This window comes from Meriones unguiculatus, chromosome 14, assembly GCF_030254825.1.
Source record: "Meriones unguiculatus strain TT.TT164.6M chromosome 14, Bangor_MerUng_6.1, whole genome shotgun sequence".
In the NCBI taxonomy this organism is placed as follows: domain Eukaryota; kingdom Metazoa; phylum Chordata; class Mammalia; order Rodentia; family Muridae; genus Meriones; species Meriones unguiculatus.
Genome location: NC_083361.1, coordinates 68,896,162 through 68,919,970, shown reverse-complemented (window position 1 = coordinate 68,919,970; position 23,809 = coordinate 68,896,162). Strand labels below are relative to the sequence as shown.

Below are 23,809 nucleotides of genomic sequence, written 5' to 3'. Positions count from 1 at the left end.
CCACCATGTGGTTGCTGGGAATTGAACTCAGGACCTTTGGAAGAACAGTCAGTGCTCTTTAACCTCTGAGCCATCTCTCCAGCCCATGAATTTTATTCTTTTTTGTTGTTGTTATTGTTCTTTTTCCTTGTATATATTTCACCTTAACCCTAGAGAAATTGCCTAGTGGGATATTTATTTTGACTATGTACATTGTTGTGTGTGCTTTTGTTTTTGTGATTGGGGTGCTGGAGATGAAACCCAGGCTGTTGCGCATGCCAGGCAAGCACTCTACCAGCTGAGCTAGAGTTCCATGCCCAGCTTGGTCCTTTGGATCAGATCTTACTCTCTGTAGGACAGTCTGACCCTCAAGGTCTTCCTGGTGAAGCCTTTTGAGTGCCAAGGTAGCAGGCAAATCCAGTCCATGCCTTCATATCCGCCTCGTGTACATCAAAGTGTGTTTTCATAGATGAGCTTCATGTAGTATAGAGATTCATCATTTTGAAGTGCACAGTGGGGGTTTACTTACAGCATCGTTATATTAAAAATCTGACCTTAGCGAAACCAACAAACTATTTCAAAGATGTCACCTTCCAGAGCATACAGATCTGCAGGGAGGATGAAAGCTACTTCACATCTTTAGTTGTTGAGAATATAATCAGGTGTGTGTGTGTGGTGGTGGCTGTGGTTTTAATGTCAGAGTATGGATCCTGAGTGTTTTGTTCAGTTTATGTTGTGATGCCCTTGGTAGATTGTCGTCTCTCGCCTACTCAGTGGTCAGCCATAGAGGACGTACTGGACCTCCACACTCACAGACATGGGCTTTGTTTTTGTTTTTCTCTTTATATATATATAATAGGGTCTCACTATGTAGTCCTGGTTGACCTAGGACTCACTGTGTAGACCAGCGTGGCCTCAAACTCTGCCTGTCTTCTGCATTAAAGTGCTAGATTAAAGGCTTACCAAGCTCAATGAGACATGGCCTGCCTGCCTGCCTTCCCTCCCTCTCCCTTCTGCCATTCCCTCCTTCCTTTTTTCCTTCCTGTTTTTGACATACTTCCCGGAATGTATTACACCACCCCCAAAAAAGTTAAACAAGACACAAGAAGGGGTATATGTGTGTGTGTGTGTGCATATATATATATATAGTTTAGTTTTCAGGAGTTCTTATGACAGGAGAAAACTGGAGCAAACTACGTGTCCTGTAGGGCCACTATTGGTGTTCAAGCTGCAGATATCATTGCCTTTGAAGACTGCCTTTGAGAGGCTGGAGAGGTGGTGCAGCAGTTCTGAGCACTGGCACTGGCTACTCTCCCAGAGGACGTGGGTTTGCTTCCCAGCACTCACAACCATCTGTAGTTCCAGTTCCAGGGGCTCCACTGCCGCCTTCTGGCCTCCACAGCTGCCAGGCTTTGTGTCCAGACAAAGCATTCATGCACAAACATTTTCACCAGCTTAAGGTTTTAAAAGCTTGTTTTCAGTAAAGCTGAGACCACTATTTTTGTGCAAAAAGTAGGTGAGCTTATGAAAAACTGGTGAGGAAATACTTTTCATTACTGTGATGGGATTAGAGGGTGGTTTTTCTTTTCTTTATAATTCCCCGTGGAGCCCAGGTTTTTGTAACTGAAGAAAGAATAAGAATAAAAGTGAGCGTAGAGTGCCACAAAGTGACTGGAATCACGTGGTATCCAGTCTTTGATGAGCACAGTGTTGAGCTCATCATTTTGTATGGCTCTGTGGAGCTGACTAAATCCGGATCTTTGCAAGAGGCTCAGCTTTTGTGCTCACTTCCTTAAAGCACACTGCCGATGTGCTCGCTCTTCGTTAAGGGTGCGTTGGAGATTTTGGTCTCACAAGTGTCAGGAGAGGCATTGCACCAAGTCGCTGTGTTTACCTGGCCTTTCTGGGCACCTGTGCCTTCTCTTCCCATTTTCTGCAGTGTAGGATGCATGCTAGTATGAAATGCTATACTGTGTGCCTGTGACCTCCTGCCTTTCATTCAGTGTTGTCATCCGTGGACAGTGGCAATTTAGCCTCCTTTGCATGGTGTGTAGAGCATGTTTATGTCTACTGTTGCCAGGGGTCTTTGTTGTTTTGTTTTGTGGTGACACTAGAGACAAACCTGGGCCTTCATGCATGCTCTACCCTTGCGCTATCTCCTCAGCCTTCATTGGTTTTTCTTTTGAGACAGTCTCACTAAGTTTCCCAGGCTGTCCTTCAACTCACAATGCACCCAGGCAAACTTTGAATTTAGGATTCTTTTGACTTAGCCTCAGAAATTTGGAGATTTCATCCAGTCCCTCCCCTGACTTCCTTCTCTTATCAGAAATGCCTCTTCTCTCCATCTACGATCACAACCACTTTCCAGCCTGCTTCTCCAGTTTCCATCTCCCCCTTAGTGAGTGCTGCCTGGGTCTTGTCTCCCGTGGGCTCTCTAATTGCTTCCAACCTTTGCTCCAAAGCTAGGGTACATCTTTTCCTACTTGCCACGTCTACACTTGTCTGGCTTTGAACATGATACCAATCTTCTGATTCCATTCGTGTTTTCTGTTACTTTCTGGAATATATTCTGTGCATTTTGGAAAGCTTTAGGCTCTTCCTTCACTCTCTTGCAAAGTATTTGCTATTTCCCCTGAAGATCTTGTACCGAGGTCTTGTCTATCTTAGTAAAAGTCTTTATTTTTTTCCAGATTCTTCTGACCATTCTATTCAGTCTGCTTCTTTGATTTCTTCCTAGATTTTTTACCCAGAAACCACAGATATCTATGACCGGAAGAACATGCCAAGATGTATCTACTGTATCCATGCCCTCAGGTAACCAGGGCTTCTTGGTAAAATAAGTCACTTAAGGATAACTTCTCAGTTGATTGTCTATCTCATTTGTCCGTGGTGTAAGAATGAAAGAGGTTTTATATCAACTTCAGGAGTTTGAAATGGAATAGAAGGCTATTATCCTTACAGAAACAGCTGTGTTTTTCTAGGGAGCAGAGAGAAGGGATTTGTTTATTCCCATAATACATTACTGTTGCAGAAACATGGTATAAGCTTTCATTTTTTTATCTGATGTTTCTCTGAACTCTGCATCTTAATCAGGGTGTGGTGTCCTCTATTCAGTCATTAAATAATTTTTATACCAACACAAATATGATAGGAAGGAAAGTGTAAGTTCATGAAGAATGACTTAATTCCAGGTTTCCACTTAGACTCATCAGCGTACTGAATTATCAGGAAACAGCGCTGAAGGGAAGTAGGGGGCACGGGGAATGTGCACTATGGTAGTTGGGAATGGTAGTATGATGTTTTATCAGGTTCACTTCCTGGCTAAAGAAGGTTGGGGAGGAAGTGGGCCATGAGGTGAGATGTGTTTGCTCAGATTCCTCTTGCTATATAGCCTCTTGTATATGTGCTTAATCAGTGTTAATCCTGTGAGTGAAAGTGCATAGCATGGCTCTACTAGAAGCCTGTTGTCTCAAGTTGACTCGGACCTCACGCGTGCTATGCATACCTTCTGCCACTGAGCTGTCCCGTCTCAGAGTTTTGATGAGACTTAGCTGGACCCTTGCTGTCACCAGCACCATTGTGAGCGTGCAGGAGAGCCACTACAGCTGGCTAGGATGTCTCCTGCGTGAAGAGTGTAATAAATTCAAGTGTGTGTATCTGAGCCAGAGCCTGAACAATCCTCAGCAATGTGGTTGGCTTGGTGTGCTGAGGCCTGTCTGTAGTGGAAGCCTTAAAGTCCATGGCTATGGCTGTCTGAGCTTGGCAGGTATGGACGTGGGGGTCCATTCCAAGACGTGCTGTGAGGAGGCCCTGAAGAGTTAACAACCTCTTCCCACACACTGTCAAGGGTTGCTAATTTACCTTTCAGGAAAACCCCAATGGCAAGGAAAGAAGCCATAAATCCCAAGCCAGAACACTCTGCTCTGTATATGCTTTCTAAGCACGGACTGCATATGCCAGAGAAATGGAGAACAATACTGGACTTCCTCCCTTTGTCCTGATTCAGTCATTAGAAAGGCACAGTCAGTTCTTCATCTGTAGTTCAGAGGGTTGAGGGCTTGAGACCCAGGCTGCACCTGAGGCCACAGAAGGAGCAGAGAGGAACTCTGCCAGCTTGGAGTTAGAAGGATGAGGAGTTCTAGGTTCTCCTTGGCTACATAGTGAGTTCCAGCTAGGCCTGCGTAGTAAGATCCCCTACCCCAAAGCAAATTGAAATAAAACCCCACTGATTTTGGTGTTAAATAGGCCCATAACCCCTCACCTTATATTAAGAAAATAAACCCTTCGTGTTATGAAAATTGAGTTTACGTTAGTATCAGTTCATTCGTTGGTAAAACCTGGTGAGAATTAACTTAGATTATGTAGAATATTTATCTATAGGGTATGGTTATTTTGGAAGATTCCAGAATATTTACAAAACTAGATTACCCTGTTGCACTTTTTTCAATGATTTTAAAACTGTCTTATTTTGCATGTGCACAAAGGCATGCATGTCAGGGTCTTAGGACAACTTTACAGGAGTCAGTCAGTTTTTCCACCATGTGGGTCCTGGGGATTGAACTCAGCTCGTCAGGGTTGATGGCAAGATGACGGGCCAAAACGCCAGCTCCTTCTGATACTTGTATTTGTTTCTGTGTCTTGCTGAGTCAGTGTCTGTAAAGGGTGCATCTGATCTCTTTTAATTCACTGATTTTGATCTGTTTGAGCTTGAGAATCAACCGAACAACACAGGCTTATAGACATTTATCTCCGAAAGGTTGGTTGCTGAGATTTGTTGTCTTCTCCTTTAGACTCTCCTTTAGAGTCTTTTTATTTTCTAAAGGGCAAAGATAAATAACATGTACTTCATCATTTTAAACCTTTAATTAACCTGGATTAAGCTTCTCTGTCAGTCAGGAATTCCGTTCAAGCAAGATTTGCTATCTGAATTATTTTCATGGCACTTGTTTAAAATGTCTTATTACTAAAACTTACAAGTGAAAAGACCTTACTCGTGCTGACAGAATATCAGTTATGTTAACATTAACATCTAATTATACATTAACTTTGTGCCACAACTGGGACTTGAATTCTGATCTAAGGGAAATCTTTCATTATATTGTGCCACTCACTGCGACGAAAAGTATGCAGAGACGCTGTCGCTGCAAAGCTCTGTCTCTCTTCCGTGTTCCTGTTTCTCCCGGTTTCACCCCTCCACCTGAGAGCTGTAGCTGCTGCAGCAGGAGGCCTCACTCTCTCTGCACGTTGGTCTCTTCCAGTCTGTACCTGTTCAAACTGGGCCTGGCTCCTCAGATTCAGGACCTGTATGGGAAGGTCGACTTTACAGGTAAGGACTCGCTGAGGCATCATGCAATCGGTAATTGCCTAGAAAGTTCATCGATCCTTGCCTTAAAGGAGAAGGGCTTAGAAAATACTCACACAAGGAAGATGAGAGGAGTTTAAGTAAACTGCTTTTTTTAGTGTGGAAGGAAGAACATAGACCTGGGAATTGCAAACTCTGCTCTTTCGTTTGTGACATGGGGGGACTGGTGAATTTAGTTTTCTTACGTGTATTTTTGTATGTGTGTCAGTTATGTGAGATAGTAACATCTAAGGCATAAGATGGTAGTATGTGGAGGTAACATTAAATGTATACATGTTGTGGAAAAGGCTTTATAACTAGTACCTGTTGGGAAAGAACAAGAGTGGAGAGCGAGGTGACTCAGAAACAACAGCGTAGTTAAAGTCTGAGCTTTTTGGTCCACATTTCCTGTGTATTGCAAGTATGATGAAATACCTTCTAGAGAGACTGGTTGGAGACTGGAAATAGAGAGTCAGACAACCCGTTGGTTTGGCTTCTGATGAGAGACTAATTGCAGATGGCCCGGTGGAAACGCATACACCAGAGACTGACTGTATTGCAGACTAGAGCCAGAAGACTGGGTGGGTCCAGTCTTAGCTTCTCTAAGAGCTAGTTGTGAGAAGTAAAGTTTTTGTCAGAATAACCTTCCCACTAGACCTGCCTCTTAAAGGGCTCAGTACCTCTCACAACCCCACAGTGTGGGTAAGCCTCGAACACGGACCCTTATGGGATAAGCCGCATTCCGAGCCACAGCATTTTCTGTGTTTGCTCTAGTCAGGTGCTTGAGGAGATGGGGGCTTGGGCAGGGAATGGGCAGTGGTAGCATTGGTCAGGAGCAAGGTTCAAGTCTCTCAATTGGTGATTATTTTGTTGGTCTTGGAGTTTAAAATTAGTAGTACAGCTGGAGAGTTGGCTCAGCCGTTAAAGGCTAAGCTCACAACCAAAAATAAAATTGGTAGTAAAGCTTTTATCTATAATATTTTTCCTTCCAGGAAGCTCATTCACTAGACTCGGGGAAAAGGTCAAAGCTTGCTGGATCATTTGGCTTTCTGCTTTAAAAGGGAAATTGAGTAGCAACTAGTGATTTGGATTATAAAGACTGAGATAAAGGGCTTGGACTCAGTCATTGAGTCCCCTGTAAAGCCGCTGTTCATCCATAGATTACTGTAGGGAATGCTGTAAGGAGCAGTTCTTAAAAACTATGTCCACTGGGCCTTCTTCTAGTTAAGTTTGGTGCTATTGATAATAGTAGTGAGCTGACATTTATTGATGACATGCTGTCTGGCAGGTACTATGCTAAGTGCTTTCATCCTTCATTAATTAAAGGCAGAGGCTTAGTTTATTCAGTTGAAGAACTGATCCTCCTGAGTTAATGAAAACTTGCTTGTCTGGGTCTTCATTCTTTTCTGCAGAAGAAGAAATCAACAACATGAAGATCGAGCTAGAGAAGTATGGGATCCAGATGCCAGCTTTCAGCAAGATTGGGGGCATCCTGGCCAATGAACTCTCGGTGGACGAAGCTGCGCGTAAGAAGGGAGCTTTTCTGGGCTGAAAGAGGCTTTACTCACAGTGGCCAGTCCTGTGCTGGGGTCTCAGGCATGAGCAGCTTTGCTAGCAAGCTTTGATCTATAGATGTAGACTGTGCTCTAGGCTATGCTGTGGTTGTTTGGAAATCGATTATCGATTTTTGTTAAAGACATTTAGAAAGTGAGCCCTGCATTTTGGTGCCTTTTGGGGATTTATTTTTATGGTGTTTACTACATAATTAGGGGTGAACGTTTTTCCAGAGCAAATATACTTGGCAGAGTTATATTATGAATATGCAGCATGAGCTGAACATTCAGTGGGTCCCAGGTGTAACTGCCTGCTCAGTGCAAAGAGAGAGACGGCAGGTGGAGGGCCAGGCTGTCCTCTAGCCCTGCTGTTCTCCGGGAAAGGAGGCTTTGTCTGTAATGGCTGCTCGTAACACTGTTGTGTCTGTATGGTGCCCACCCGTTGCCGTCTGTAGTCTCGATGTGCTGTGTCTCGATTTTGTTTGTTTTTCAGTACATGCTGCTGTTATCGCTATTAATGAAGCTATTGACCACAGAGTCCCAGCCGACACCTTTACAGCCCTGAAAAACCCCAATGCCATGCTTGTCAACCTGGAAGAAGTCCTGGCTTCCACCTACCAGGATGTCCTTTACCAGGCCAAGCAGGACAAGATGACAAATGCTAAAAACAGGGTAAAAATGCAACATCTTTTTAATTGACTGTGTTCTCCCATGTTTGGTAAATCTGCATCTTAAAGCCGTACTGTTGAGATGTCATTTGTGTGCAGTATAGTTTGCCCATTTTCTGTGTGCAGTTGAGTTTTGGTGGACGTGTATGCGCTTACTAACTGTCCCTGCCCAGAGCTGCTGTTGCTCATCTGCCATCAGTCCACTTTCCCATCTGACTCCAGGCAGCTACCAGCCTGTTTTTCCTTTTTTATTTTTTCGAGACAGGGTTTCTTTGTGTAGCCATGGCTGCCCTTAAACTTATTGTGTAGACCAGGCCAGCCCTGAATTCAGAAAGTCTGCCTGCCTCTGCCTCCTCAGTACTGAGGTCAAAGGAGTGTGCCGCCCACCTAACTCAAGTCTGTTCTCTTTATTACTGTGTTTTACCTGTCCTAGAATTTCCCATGAAATGGAACTGCATAGTCTTCTGGTCTTGACTTTTTTTTGGGGGGGGGGGGGGAGGTGGTGCTCCATTTCATGCTTTATGTGGCCACTTAAGGTCAGTTTGGATAATTTTCTTTTGAAAGATGATCTCCAACTATTGTTATGGCCCTTCTCCATTAGGGTCTCTGGGATGAAATTTATATTCAGTATTGTTGTAGGTATGTGGATGTTAGCCGAATGATTCTGTTACGATTGTAGCCAGCCTGAACCACAGATGAGACTGTCTCAAAACAAAAAAGCTGTGGCTCATGCCATTGATCCCAGCACTGGGGAAGCAGAGGCAGATGGACTTCTGTGAGGTAGAGCCCAGCTCTGGTCTGCATAGTGAGTTCCAGGCCAGCCAGGGATTTCTAGTGAGACTCTGTTTCAAAACAAAAACAAAGGCTTGGCGAGATGGCTCAGCAGGTAAGCCACAGAAGCCTGAGGACCCGACTTCAGCCATTAGAATCCACGGTACAGGTGACAGCAGAGAGCCAGCTGTCAGAGTTGTCCTCTGACTGCCACGTGCACACGCTGCGCCCACCCCTCCGTCATCCCCGCACACAGTAATAAACGAGCAAGACTCCACACACCTTTAGCTCTTGGAGTCAGTGACTGAAATGTCTTGGTTTGTGGAGAGGTCTGTGCATATGTTTTTTTAATGTCTCTCTGTTATGGAGCAGGGATTTTAAGCCCCAGAGTGAGTGCTGGAAAGGCTTGCAGGCAGGCGGGAAGGCTCCTGCACAAGCCCTGTGCTCTGGGCAAGGATGTGGGTTCAGCCCACTGTCCCCAGGCAGGTGCTTCCTCTGGCCCAGCTCTGCAGGAACCCCTTGCTGTTTGTAACAAGTGGCCCCGGGCCTTGTGCTTGTAGGTGTAGTCATGAGACTTTGTCACTTCCAGAAGATCTGAACTACATACCTAGACTTGTTCTTGGTTTTGTCATGGTATTGGGGGAAGCGCGCACATACTTCCCCCTTCCCCGGGCTCTTCGGAGACCTGGGCTCATCTCTTCCCTTTTCCTCATCCCCAGACAGAAAATTCTGACAGAGAAAGGGACGTGTATGAGGAGCTGCTCACTCAAGCTGAAATTCAAGGGAATGTAAACAAGGTCAATAGTAAGTATGGCCCCGGTCAGAAGCCCAAGCGCGGGGAGAGCGGGCCGAGCTGCTCAGTCAGGGCGTGCCTTAAAGTGCGGCTCAGGCCAGCAGCGGGTCGCTCCAGAGCCTGCTTCCTATCGTTTGCGTTCCTGTGTCTGCTTCTAGTGTCCTCTGACAGGTCTTCATTCATGTACCTGTCTAGCTTCTGGGATGGTCTTTTTGGCTACAGCTTTATATTCTTTTACCCTGTGTTACAAATGTAAAGACTATTCTCTGTCCCTCCCCTCCCCCATCCTCTTTTTTTGAGATAGGGCCAGTAAGAAGCCTCAGCAAATAAAAGGTGCCTGCTGCCAAGCCTGTTGACTTGAGTTTGATCCCTAGGACTCACACCATGGCACAGTCATTCATACACATGCACACAAATAAATAAATGTAGAAATAATATTTTACAAAAAATTAATTGGGACTGGCAAGATGGCTCATCAAGTAAAGACATTTGTCTGATGACCTGACTTCAGTTTCCACTTAAGATCCATATGATGGGACTGGAGAGATGGCTCAGAGGTTAAGAGCCCCGGCTGTTCTTCCAGAGGTCCTGAGTTCAATTCCCAGCACTCACATGGTGGCTCACAACCATCTATAATGAGAACTGGTGCTCTCTTCTGACATGTAGGCAGACCAGTGTATACATAATAAATAAATAAAAATGTTAAAAAAAAAAAAAAGACCCACATGATGGAAGGAGAGAAACCAACTCCAACACGTGCCCCTCCCACTAAACACAAACATGTAACAAAAACTGTACATTGAATTAAAAATGGGATTCTATTTTTTATATTGATTTTTGTGAACACATGCAGCACACACTTTTGAGAATAGTTTCTCTGGACTGTCACTTCGTTTTGTCCCTCTTCTTCTGAAGAACCTGCATTGGGTCGCGGTAACTTGCCGGACAGTGCAGCATGCTACCCTGGGAGAGCCCTTATACAGAGTCTGACGAACACAGCCCTCTCTAGGGACCCAGTTGTCTGGCTTTCTCCCAGGTTCACTCGATTCATTTCATGACTTAGACAGAGTCTACTCTAAAATGTTCCAGCCTGAGGTTTGCTCTCTTGTTGTCTGGCTTCCTGCTTGTTCCCCCCTTCCCCCTCCCCCCTTTCCTTTTCTCTCCTGAGTATAGAACCCAGGGCCTTTGCATGCTCAGTACAGCTTCTGCCACTAAGCTGCTGTCCCAGCCCAGTCCCCCTGGCATCGGTGTGTCAGGTGAGACTTGGTGAGACTTGGTGAGGCGTGTGTCATTTGGACTCGGCAAACATTAATTGCAGCATCCCGTTGTTTGTCAGACCATATGGTGCATCCACAGTGATGCCTCATCTAAACCTGACCCTCTTTGCAGTGGGATGCCAGTAAGTGTCAATCGGGTGAGTTTAGACTTGTAGGCAAAGCGTCACGGAGTAGAGGCTCTTGTAGATAGCTACGCTGAGACCATCAAGGTATTTGGAGAAAGCCTGCCTGTTGACTACATTGTTTTGTTTCTTTTCTATACCTCTACTGCTGCAAAAATGCCATGAGTATGAGGGATTTTTGTTGGGGGTACAACATGAAGGCCATCATGAAGACCTTTGGGAATGTTGTGTCTAGATTTTCTGTCTCCTTGCTTCACTGAGGGACCCACAAAAGAGCTGGCAACTAAGTCCCATGCTGTGGTCTTTTCTGTGTGAAGGTCTTTTCAGCAGGAGACAGCCCTGTTCTTTTCCACTCTGAAGTCTTTGGACTGAAAATGGGACCAGCAGGGCTCCCCAGAATTGCTTAGCTTCATAAGATACCCAAGATTTTGAATGAGCGCAGTGGCGATTGGCCTGCGCGTGCACTCGCGGAGAAAGCCGGCTTTCCCAGTCAGTTGGTGCTGAGAATGGTGGAGTTGTTGGAGGCTAGTGGAGTATAAGCAGCTGCTGCTTGCTGCCGCTGAGCTACACCCCAGCCCAAAGAGGGAGTTTTTTTCTTTTGTTTTTCAACAGGGTTTCTCTGTGTAGCGTTGGCTGTCCTGAAACTCACTCTGTAGACGAGCTAGCCTCAAACTCAGAGATCCACCTGCCTCTGCGTCCTGAGCGGCGGGATTAAAGGCGTGCGCTAAAAGCGTGCACAGCCATTGCCTAGGCAGCTCTGGCTGCTTTTATTTTTTTAATAGAACCCAGAACCACCAGCCGAGGGAGGCACCACCTACGAAGGACCGGGCCCTCCCACAGCAGTTACTAATTGAGAAGGTGCCCTACGACGCTGCCTACAGCCTGAGCTTATGTGCGTTTTTCTCAGTGGAAGTTCCTTCTCTTCAGATGACTCCACTTGTGTCAGGTTGACATCAACTATGCAGCATAGGAAGACAGCAGGCTCTCGGATTCAAATGCTGTGGAGGAAGCGGTTGGAGGAATTAAGGCTCTTAGTGCCGAGTGTAGGGAAGTTGGGTAAATTCATTGTGAACCCCAGAGACTTAAAGATTTTTTTTTTTTTAAACAAAATTGTCCAAAGCTGTAAATTGCCATGGAAGAACCTTTGTTCTGTTTGTGTTTCACAGTTTGGAAGCATCATTGAAAAAGACATTGAGGATTGTAGGCACTGTATGGGTAGGGTTTGGTGGGCTCACCTTGGTACCAAGGTATGCACAGCCGGAAGCTTTTAAGTTGGCCTGGGATGTGGTAGGAGCCTGTAGACTGAGGAACGGTCTGCTTGGAGACCCTGCTTAATGGCTTTCAGGTTCTCTGACTCCAGAATCTTGAGCTTCTGAGCCGTGGTAGCACTGAGACTGAATTGCTGTGCTGTTGTCAGGTTGGTCTTATGCCTTTGCTTTCTTCTCAGCACATTCTGCCCTGGCCAACATCAATCTGGCCTTAGAGCAGGGCTGCGCGCTGGCCCTGCTCAAGGCTCTGCAGTCACCGGCCCTGGGCCTTCGAGGGCTGCAGACCCAGAACAGCGACTGGTATTTGAAGCAGCTCCAAAGTGACCAACAGCAGAAGAGACAGGTACGCATGCCAAGTGGGGGACTGTGGGCTGCCTGGTCCACTTGGTTCCGGGGTGCTCCCCCCCCAGGTGTCTGGCCATCGATGGCATGCTGTCCCCCGGGACATTTACATGCTCTTCTTTTAATACAACTATTTTCTTCGCACAGCGTAGGCCGGTGGTGTATTTAGTCTCAACTAGAGTACACACTCTCTAAAGCCCCATTTCACTTTGAGAGCCGTGAATCCTCTTTTAAAGTACATGATGCCTCCTCTCTCCATTACCCGCTGGAGTGGGATCTTCCTCCCTCTAAGGAAAGTCTTTGTAGGAAAACCTGAAGTTTTTTTCATTCGTACTTCAGGAAATTCTACTTTTAAAAAAAGAAAACCCCACATTTCCTCTGGCGGACATTGGAGAATACTTCAGCTGTTTCAAAGATGGCTCATGTGGGGTTAGACTTGTAGGCTTTCCCCTGAGGAATAAACAAATAGGAAAGTCTTCTCTATTTTCATCTAAATAAAGACAAGTGTACATTTTACAAATTCCCAGAATACATTAGTTGGCATAAGCCACATTAATGCCCTTGTGAGTCCGTAAATATTTATTCATAGAACATTTCAGGACTTTACGTGCTAACACACACACACACACACACACACTTACACACAAATATACTGGCATACAGATAGCCGCTCTATCCTAGATTTGGCAAGGGCTTTTGTCTCTAGTCAGTGTGGCTGCATGAAGCCGGAGCTGTCATTTCCATCGCTGGCTCTCTGTCCCTTGTGACTGCTGTTAAGAGGACTTTCAGGTCTAGAGGTCTACGCGTGAACAATCATCTCATCAGCATCCTTTGCTTTCCATAGAGTGGCCAGACTGACCCCCTGCAGAAGGAGGAGGTCCAGGCCGGAGTGGATGCCGCCAACAGTGCTGCCCAGCAATACCAGAGACGTAAGAGTCCCTCCTTCCGGGCCACAGAATGTTCAGGGGGAGGAAGGTTGTGACTTTAGAAGGGTCTAAAGTTCTGTCACTTGGCACCTGAGCCTACTAGTCATGATAAAAAGCCAAGTCCTTTGGTAGCAATAAGATTCTTCTAGTTTTGGAAACAAACTAGAGTCCAGGCAAATGCACTGTGGTTAATAAACTCTTTGTGGGTAGCTCGGAAAGAAGGCAACACTTTAAGGGCAGGAAGTTTTGGACTATGAAAGAGGAGAGAATACTCCTGATTGTAGCCGCAAGGAGAATAGGAGTAGGGACAGACAGTGCTCTTGGGGAAAGGTGAGTTTAGAGCAGCGACTGCTGTGGATTCTTGTATTGTTTTGGGCCGAGTATGAGATACTGTTGGGAAGCGTTGAAGGGCAGCCTCATGAGAAGGCTTCTGGGGAAGAAAGAACTGTTTTAGCTCGTGCAGTGTTAGCACAGGGATGAAAGTGCAGACAATAGGGGTGAAAAGGGAAGGGACTCTGTCTCCTAGACCCAGGCTGGGTTTTATTGAGGTACTAAGAGCAAGCACATGTCAGGGGATCCAGGGGAGGGAGGGCAGAGGTGTAGGCTGTGAAGCGATTGATGACAGACCCTGGCCCTGCCTCCCCGTCAGCCATGGGTGAGTAAGCACAATAACGGTGCTCCCTCCCCGAAGCATGCTGAGCCTGCAGCTCCTTCCCTGGGCTGTATTTTGTTCCCAGGTCAGGCACTGGAAGCACCAGGTTTTATCCCTCATTATGGAGGAGGCATGCAGGAGAACAAAAGATGCAGTTCAGGACAGGAGTGGCCTTCCTCAGCTGGAGATCTGGGCGATTCAGGGAGCAGCACTGGAAAAGGAGGCTGTGGGCCTGGCCTGTGGAGGCTGGAGTCAGCCATGCACCGAGGACAAATGCTCTAGGGATCCAGAAGTGCAGACAGCCCTCGAATGAACTAGTTTTCAAAGCTTGGGGTTGGGATGAGGAACAGTAAGAGGAACTGCTCCCAGCAGTGGGGCAGGGTATTTTCCCGGACTTGGCCCGCTGTGTGAGTGCCCTATGGTTGGCATGGTCTAGCCACATTGTCTGCAAACTGAGAAAGCTCTCATATAAAGTGTGGCAGAGGCACAAGCCAATAGCTCAGTAGACGGCCAGGCAGGGTGGCTATTGGCATGGGGCCCTCAGTTCGTGGGGCATGGACAGCAGAGTCAGCCTATAGGAAACCCAGGCACTGTATGAAGACATGTAAACACATGTGAGCCAGTGTCCATTCCCCCTGGCCCATGGGGTCACCTTGGCCTCCTAAAGCGGCCCCTCAATCATGGTGCAGACAGTGCCAGCCCGGCATAATTCAGCTGGAGATTAGGTTCCAGGTAGATGAGTCACTTGCCTGAGACATACTGGGTGACAACCACCTGGCACAAGCTTCTGGCCTGATGGGCTGCCAGCTGGACTGTATACCTCCCATGCTGCTGCGGGCCCCGCTTACACACACTAGAGGTGGATCCTTGCTCATGGGCTATAGTCCACTCAGGCTCAGAATTAGACGAACAAGGGTCCTTATGGTAGGTGACCTAAAATGTGGGTGCCTGGCTCCTCTTCAGCTCAGCCACACCAGCAAGAGGCCTGTGTCCACCGCCATAGCCTCTGCAGCTTGTACTCACAGTAAAGCCATTCTTTGGCTTTCTGCATTCAGTGTGGGCTCAGCCTTGGGCCTGGTCTACCCCTGCCCAGCTGGAGCCTGCTCTGCTCTGATTGGGAGGCCGTGCCCCTGGGCTGCCCCTGTGCCCCACCCCCGCTACAGCATGGCCACTACCATCTTCAGTGAGGTGGTGGGTTTTCAGAGATGAGTTCCGCTTCAAGCGCCATGACTGATGCTATAGGTACAGAATGGAACTATAAAAATTGGTACCTCCATAGTCGGGCAGTGATAGCTCACAGCTTTGATTCCAGCACTCCGGAGGCAGAGGCAGGTGGATCTCTGTGAGTTCAAGGCCAGTCTGGCCTACAGATGGAGTTCTAGGACAGCCAAGGCTACATAGAAAGGCCCTGTCTTGAAAAACAAACAGACCAAAAAAAAAAAAAAAAAAAAATTGGTACCTTTTAGCCAGACTTGGTGGCCCATACCTATAATCCCAGCAATATGAGGATGAGGAACAGGATTCTGATCCTCAGGCTCTGTATATAGAGCCCAGTGGGCACGACAGCTGCCTTGTGATCCCAGTGCACAGTAGGCAGGATTGCTAGCCAGACTAGCCTGAAACTAGCAGACTTAGTGCATAAGATGGAGAGCCATCAAGGCACTGAACATCAGCCTCCACACGTGTCCTGCCGCGTGCATCTACACACACGTGGACATGCATACACACATATTCCACAAAACATTGAAAGCAGGGTGTGGGGCTTGGTGTATGGTGCTGCAGGCGCAGGGGTTGAAGCACGTGCTCTGTAGAGGACCAGGTTTTGCCCTCAGCACTCCCATGGCAGTCTACAGGCTCACTGTAACTTATTGTCACTCCAGTCCTGGGGGATCTGATACCCACGTCTGGTCTCCATTGACACCAAGCACACACGCAGTACATATACATACATGCAAACAAGTCTTTTCGAAAAGCAGTCAGCCATGGTGGCGCACACCTTTAATCCCAGCACTTGGGAGCCAGGGGCAGGCAGATCTCTGTGAGTTCGAGTCCAGCCTGGTCTACAGAGTGAGTTCCAGGACAGCCAGGGGCATATAGGGGGACCCCGTCTCAAAACCAAACCAAGAAAAGACACTGTTTGTGCACAGGCCTCTAAGCCCCCTGCCGTTGACCTGCTTTCCTGCAGGGTTGGCAGCAGTGGCAGCCATCAATGCAGCCATCCAGAAGGGCGTCGCCGAGAAGACGGTTTTGGAGCTAATGAATCCCGAAGCCCAGCTGCCCCAGGTGTATCCGTTTGCCGCTGATCTGTATCAGAAGGAGCTGGCCACTCTGCAGCAACAGAGCCCCGAAGTAAGCTAACTGAGCCTGTTCTGTTTGGGAGCAGAATGGGTGGAAGTGAATTTAATACCCTTGTCTCCATGTGTTTGAGTAGAAGCTTTTTCCAGAAACTTGGTTTCCATGTGGAACTTCTCATTCCCTTCATGTTGGGGAGTGTCCTTCCTCACAGTTTCTCCCTTCCCCCCTCCTGCACAGCATAGCCTCATCCACCCTGAACTCACCGTTGCTGTGGAGATGCTGTCCTCTGTGGCCCTCATCAACAGGGCGCTGGAGTCCAGAGACATGAACACAGTGTGGAAGCAGCTGAGCAGCTCAGTCACGGGCCTTACCAACATCGAGGAAGAGAACTGCCAAAGGTGGGCGCCCACAGCATGTGCCTTGGGTCCATTGCATGGCGGTTATCTCCGTTTTCTTGTGTCTACACATCCATTTTCATTCCGGGCTCTATGTCTTCATAATGTACTGTCAGTATGCCACAGACACCATTCTGCTTTGTTGGTGCTGGGTGTGGAAGCTGGGCCTCACACTTAATAAAGTAAGGCCTCTATGACTGTCCTCAGCCTCCAGCTTGGCCCTCTTGTCTGTCTTTGGATGAGTCCCTTGCTTCTAAAGTTCTAAAGTCTCCCAGAACTCGGAGACTCAGTGATTTCCTTGTGTGTTTACGTTTTAGGGCTACTTCTCTGCAGTCCCAGAAACTTACATGAAACACTTCCTGTAACCTATAGACCTTTGCTCCTTGAATAATCATTCTGATGGTTTCTTTTTTTCCCCATGCTTTTTATTTGGGGCTGGGACAGGTATCTGGATGAGTTGATGAAGCTGAAAGCTCAGGCACATGCGGAGAATAATGAATTTATCACATGGAACGACATCCAAGGCTGTGTGGACCATGTGAACCTGGTGGTGCACGAGGAACATGAGCGTGAGTAACCACCGTACCCCTCGGAGAGCGTTACTGTTAAGGTGCTGTAGCGAGCTGCCTGCCCCACAAGCCTGGAGTTGTGAGTTCAGATCCCCAGCACCCGTGTAAAAACTCGGTGTGGCTGTGTACATCTGTGACCTCAGTACTGGGGAGGAGAGGGTCAGAGCAGAGACAGGCTCCTGGGAGCTCCTCAACCAACCAGCCTAGTGACGAGGGAAAAGACCTGAGGTCAGCCTCTGACCTCTGAATGCATGTCCACACATCTGTACCGTCCACCTGCCACCGGCAGACACAGACACACAATGCACACACAAACACGTACATACTCCACAAGAGCTGGTTCTAAATGCCACTCCTCCAAGGGCTTTTGAATGAAATATTGAAATACATGTTCGTCTATTTCGCATACACATATGTATAATTATATAAAACTCAAAAAGCTATGATTGGGTATGCCAGACAATTATTACTGGCTTTGTGTCTAGTAAATACATTTTTGTCTTGATAGTGATGGTGAATGCCTTTAATCCCAGCACTCAGGAGGCAGAGTCAGGCGGATCTCTGAGTTCAAGGCCAGGCTGGTCTACAGAGTGAGTTCCAGGACAGCCAGGGCCACACAGAACAAAAAAAAATAAACAAATGATTTTGCAGAAAGGTGAATTGAACAAGCTCTGTTATAGCTATAAGAGATAGTTATAAAAACTATATAGCATATAACAGGTAGTTCTAACAAAAACTGCCTGAATTGTGTCATCAAGTGTAGTTTGAGGACATAGTCCTCCACAAGATGCTTTCTGGGCAGGCATCAGACATGCAAGTTGAAGCGAGGCCTCTCTTCTGAACAATTAGCTACAAAGTTGAGGGTTCCTTCTGCTATCTCAGGATTAATGGTTTGCTAGAACGGGCCATAGAGCTCGGAGTCACGCTGGACTCGGTGTTACAGTTTGATTGTAAAGGGTGTAATCAGGCTACAGAGGGCCAGGGACTGTGCCTGGGAAGGTTCTGAATGCAAAGCTGCTGTGACCTTCGAGTGTCGTCCTCCGTCTGCTCACGTCACTGACCAGGGTTGCCCACCTGAGCATTGAACATTCAGAACTGATCGGATGGTCTGACTTCAAGCATGGTCAGCCCCGCCTGACACTGTCCTTAGGTCCACCATAGGATGTCTCTGTGGGCACACCTTCAGCTGTGGTGGGAGGTACTGCCATAAATGACGGGTGCTCTGCTCTGGAGACTACTGCAGGCTTCCTCCCAGAGACCAGCCAACTGCCGAAGCACACGGCAGAGTCATCCCCAAAGCAGCCGAGCTGCCTGAGTGGGTGTTGCCAGTTTTAATTTGTATTTCCTGTGAGAAACACTCAACTGATTTGTAGGACTAGACTGGCCGGGAATGGGAAATCCTGGGCCAGATCTTCAGCCTGACTCTCATTTGTTGTGTAATCCTAGGGAGGAGGAGGTCCCCAAGCCTCCTGTTTCATTCAGTCAAAATGATGAATGATTTGGGTTGATTTGGGTTGCCCATGAATGTTCCCGAAAGCTGGGAAGCCAGTTTAATGGACGCTCAGCATGTCCTCGGCCTGTGGTCGCCTGGCTTTTACAATCTCAGGACTCAGGAGGCCCGGGCAGGGATTAGGTGCCCTGCCTGAGCTTTGCAGTGAGGCCGAAACAAAAAGCAAACTGTTAAGTTGGTACATTAAAAATGAAACAAAAGAACCTGAGTTTCTTGTAGGGATGGATAGGATGAGAGAGTTTAGATGAAATAAAAACTAAATTATTTTTGAAATGCAGTGCTATTTAATTGTAGTTTGAATCGGGATTACTCTCAGGTGAATTTAACTCTTATGTCATCTTACTGAGTGGCTGAGACTCTAGGATTGTTTTGTTTTGTTTTTTCCCTAAATTTCTTAACTTAAAAAAAAATCACCTTTTTTCTCTGTGTACTTAGGAATTTTGGCCATTGGTTTAATTAACGAAGCCCTGGATGAAGGGGACGCTGGGAAGACTTTGCAGGCACTGCAGATTCCTGCAGCTAAGCTTGAGGGCGTCCTTGCAGAAGTAGCCCAGCACTACCAAGACACGCTCATCAGAGCAAAGAGAGAAAAGGCGCAGGTGAGCAGCCTTGTTCTGACCTGCAGCAGCCAGCCTCTGGGAACAGCGGTGGGTGGGGCCATGCCACCCTTGTTTCAGCAAATGCTCCACCTCCTGGGAACTCATGGCATTTTACACCTTCCTCTTTTCAGCAAAATTTCTTTTTAAATTAAACTCAGTGTTCTTGATTAGCTTCCAAAGTGGCAGGTGTCTTCATGGCATTTTTATGCTTAGTTTTGATTGGCTCTCGCGCCCACCTCCAACCCCTTATGCTTGCTGATACTGTTTGAGTAATTGGAATAAAAGGCCCTGAAAACAACGAGTCACAAAAGAAGTGTTTGGTTGTATAAACTTTGAGAAGTGAATGTACCTGTGTGATTGACACTCAGATTATACAGCAAGAGTCGTCAGCACCCCAAACTCTCACTCATGTCTCCCGTCTGCACCCACCCACTCCCCATTTGGTGGTCCCCACCGTCTCAGTTTCAGACACCACGGCTGACCCTGCATTTAAGTGCATCGGTATGTTGTGTGCACTCACTTCTGTGCTAGGCCTCCTCTGTCCAACGTGCTCGTGACAGCCGTCCACCTCACCATCGTTGTGTCCCATCCTGTTGTGTGATTGTTTTCTGTTTCTGGGAGCTCAGGATTCCTACTTCCTGACTTACTGGATGGTCCTCTGAGAATCCTGATATCTCTTTTGGTGAATAGACGCATGTAGGAGAGGCAGCTCAGTGGTGGAGTGCTTGCCTAGCATGCATGAAGCCGTGTGTCTGCTCCCCAACGTCTTAAACAAGCGAAACCAAAACACTTCAGTGGAGAATACCTTAACCTTTGCTTTACAATACTTTTACTAAAATATAATCCACATTCCATATAACTCAACAGTTTAGAATGTGTGTCAGTGGTTTCTAATGCAATCATAGAATTATGAACCTTTCACAGCACTTTTAGGCTATTTTCATCATCCACAGAAGAAATCCTGTATCTGTTAGCGGTCCCTCATCGCTCGGTCTCTCCCAGCCCTGTGCCACCATCCATCTCCTGTTCTTCGGATTTTGAGTTCAGAACACTTCCTATAAATAGAATCGTATGATATATTGACTCTTGTGACTGGCTTCATTTATCCTTGTTTATCCAAGTTGTAGCCAGTGAGTGGAGTTGAAGCTTTTCATTTTGTTGTGGAATAACTTTGCAAAGTTCATCAAGAATAGGAGAAAGGGAGAGCTACAGGGAGCCTTGTGGAATCTCCCAGGGCCAAGTGGGCACACTGCACTTTGGGTAGAATTGTCTTTTTTAGGCATTCTTTAGCTTCCAAGTCCTACAACCCTTCTAGGGGATAGTTTTTAAAAATAGTTACCATCAAATTCTAAATTTAACAAGCATGAGATGGTAACTTAAATTTAGTCTGTAGCTGGGCGTGGTGGCCCATGCTTGAATCCCAGTGCTGGATGAGGTTGAAGCAGAACAGGAATTCGTGGTTATCCACAGCTACATCGTGAGTTTGAGGCCAGCCTGGGATATAAAGTGAATCCAGGACAGCCAAAACTACACAGAAAAACCCTACCTCGAAAAACCAAAATAATAATAATAATAACAATCAAAAACCCACACAAAACATTTAATATGTAGTTCTGTTAGTGGTGTCTTTGTGTATGTGGTGATCATGGGAATTAGAGAAGTTTCTAATGGGCTAGGAAATCCTTTAAACACAGAACTTGCCAGAGAAACTGTCTCCTGGACCCTTATTTTGTCTTGGTGTATCCTTTGATTGTTGCTGGCAATAGTCCTCCCTTTCAGGGAACCCGGCAGAGTTCACCTCTCACGCTTTGCCTTCATTCTCTTGTCAATTTTCTGATTAGAGCATTGGAATGGACCTTTCTTCAAGCTGACTTTTTTTTTTTTTTTACCTTTGTACACTCTCGAATCTGCAATTAAGTCCACGGTTTATATCTCAGTCACTGTACTTTTCCGTTCTGGTACCTGGGTTTTGGTGTGCTTAAGAATGCGGCTTCTCTTTAATGTTCTCATGCTTTAGTTCTAGATGGGACCCTCAGTGGCTCTTTAGCTTGTATGAAACAGCTGAGCTGAGCCTTTGTCTACAAGTTCAGCTTGAGGATTTTCAGGGGTGGCTTCTGCTATCTTGTGGGTTTTGTGTCTGTGCTGTCCGGTCTCTGCAGGCCTTACATTTTGTTGTTGCTGTTTTGTTTGACAACCAAACATTCTCATGATAAAGTGGTTAACTCCAGAAATCAGATTCTGCTCTCTCATACATCACTTGTTTGAGGGTTTTTGATTTTGCTGAGGTGGGATCTTGCTTCAGTTTCCTGAGTTTGCAGGTGCATGCAGCTGCTCAGTGACATCCTGAATTCTGTGAAGTCTTTGTCATGTACATGCATGAAATCTGCCTAATCAGCTAGTGATTTGCTCACAGTCAGACCGCTTTCCTTGAATCCCTGGAAGCAGTGCAGCCTCCCCACCCTGCTGAGGGCCCTTTGTGCCCATTGTGCATCCCGCCCCATGGGCACTTTACAGCTGTACAGCTTTCACTCCCTACTTGGTCACACCCTCAGGGCGTCCTGAGGTGAGTGAGTGAGGGTTTACAGCTTTAAAAGAGAACACCATGTTTGCTTTACAATGCTTTTATTGGACTATAATTTGCATACCACGAAACTCATCTTTTAAAAAACGTGTGTCAGTGTTTCCACTGTATTCACAGACCTGTGGGACTCTCACAGTCACTGTTAGAAGAGCCCCATCATGCCCACATGTCTTACGTGTGGCCTTCTTGAGTCTCACCCCACAAATATGTCACATTTTCACAGCTTTCTTTAAATATGGGTCCTCCAGATTGGCTTTCTGTTTTTCAGTTAGCGTTGTTGTTGTCCAGACTGTTATCTATCACCCCGCCATCAGTGATTCGAAACAGCTGGATAAGCCCCTGGTCATGCCAAAGCCACGAGTGACCTCCCGGGGAACATCAAATGGGCTGTGAATAAGTAGTGCAAAGCTCACTCTAGTGAGCCACCAAGCGCACACTCTCAGTGAGACATGCCTTGGTGCCAGCTCTGATGGTTGCAGGCCTTCAGTTCTTCTCCTCAGTTTAGGAAAGGTGACTCTCGCCACTTTTAGCCAGCATTTTGTGACATTTGTGAGGAGTGTTTACTCAGAGGTCCCTAGTCTGCCATTTTCATTGGTGCTGTTTCTTTCTTTCTTTACTTGAAACTGGTGCCTTTGGAGCACTTACTAAAAATGAATTACCAGTCTCCAGGTAGTAGAGTCTGAATGCTGAGATGCGGCTCATGGGAATCATCTTAGTTTTATTTACACGAGTGACTTTTTAAACGGTCTTCCCATCTGCGCACGTGTGTTTGCATGTAAGCCACTAGTGGCCAGTGCTAGCATGTCCTGATCTTTCTCTTGCCTTTTATACCTTGGCTCCATTGCTCAATTCTCAGGGGATTATGTTCTCTTTGTTTTAGCCTGCACAGGGCAGGAAGTTGGGACTGTGAGTCGTCAGAATTCTTGCAGTCTCTCTCCCTACAGGGAAGGCTGTGTTCAGCCTCCCAGCTCTGCTTGAGAGCCGATTCTGCTTGGGATTGTGTAAGGTCAGCCGTGAACCAGCGATGGCTGGCTTCAACCCATGAAACTGTTCCTGCCTTGACAGGGTTTGCAGTCTTCTCTTGCAGACTTGGACCATCTGGCCTGTCACTATTGACCTCTCAGCTTTTGTACTCACACGCTGTGGGTAGAGCTCATTGTGGCTTCACATCACACACACACACACACACACACACACACACCCAGTTGATGGTTAGCATTTCCATTACTTACCTGAGGACTCAGGGGATTGTGTGTGGCATTCTCCATCTTCAGTGTATGTAACATGAACACAGAAAGAGGGAATATTTGAGGTGAGATGGGCCAGCAAGAAGGGATGACGAAAATAAAATAACATGCATTAAGGTGCCATATTGAAACCCTTTCTATGTTAGCTCAAAAAATGAAATTGTAGCAAGAAAGAGACAAGCCACTTCTATTCCATCACCTCTGTCACCAATAGGCAAGTGAGACTGCATGGGATTTCTTGGCTATCTCGTCATTATTTATTATAATGCCTCTGTCACCAATAGGCAAGTGAGACTGCATGGGCTTTCTTGGCTATCTCGTCATTATTTAATATAATGCCTCTGAATGAAAGGCTTAAGCAGGGCATGGTGTGGTACACACCTTTAATCCCCAGCACGTGGGCGGGAGAAGTAGATGGATCTCTGTGAGTTTGAGGACAGCCTCGTCTACATAGTGAGTTCTATGACATCCAGGGCTATGTAGAGAGACCCTTTCTCAAAAGAAAAGGGCGGGGGGGGGGGGGAACCAATAACAACAAACTAAAACAACAGTAACAACTTCAAAAGCAACCCTAAAAACAGAAAGGTTTAGCCTATGATCTGATGACACCTATAGTAACGGTAACTCCAGGTTTTAAATATGAGGATTAGAAGGATCTGGCTAAAATAAGACAGGATGGTCTTGAAAGCATCAGTCATCATGGAGAATTTGAGCTGCGTCTGTGTGTCAAGGACAAAGATGCTTTCTTTTTTTAGTGTATTAATATACTTGCTCTGGCCTCTGTCATAATTGTACAAGTCCCTGGATCTCTTCCCGGTGTACCTGTTCCTGCTCCCTCTACTGAACTGTTTGGTTTGTCTTCATTCATCCTTTGCTTGCATCAAGGCCACTTCCTGTTTAGCTTAGGGCAGGTTTTTTTGA

The 23,809-nt window shown here is 46.6% G+C and overlaps 1 protein-coding gene across 2 annotated transcripts in view; it reads left to right on the top strand.

The window, feature by feature from the left end:
* Iqgap1 (IQ motif containing GTPase activating protein 1) overlaps positions 1 to 23,809 on the top strand; it is a 94,387-nt gene that overhangs the window by 35,741 nt on the left and 34,837 nt on the right. The window contains exons 5-15 of one of the 2 annotated variants that reach the window (XM_021663848.2): positions 2,717 to 2,793; positions 5,238 to 5,305; positions 6,733 to 6,846; positions 7,367 to 7,545; positions 9,032 to 9,116; positions 11,952 to 12,115; positions 12,959 to 13,043; positions 15,878 to 16,041; positions 16,225 to 16,385; positions 16,827 to 16,951; positions 18,897 to 19,060. In XM_021663848.2, the coding sequence (XP_021519523.1) occupies positions 2,717 to 2,793; positions 5,238 to 5,305; positions 6,733 to 6,846; positions 7,367 to 7,545; positions 9,032 to 9,116; positions 11,952 to 12,115; positions 12,959 to 13,043; positions 15,878 to 16,041; positions 16,225 to 16,385; positions 16,827 to 16,951; positions 18,897 to 19,060 (1,386 nt within the window). The other variant, XM_021663849.2, reaches the window with a different exon arrangement.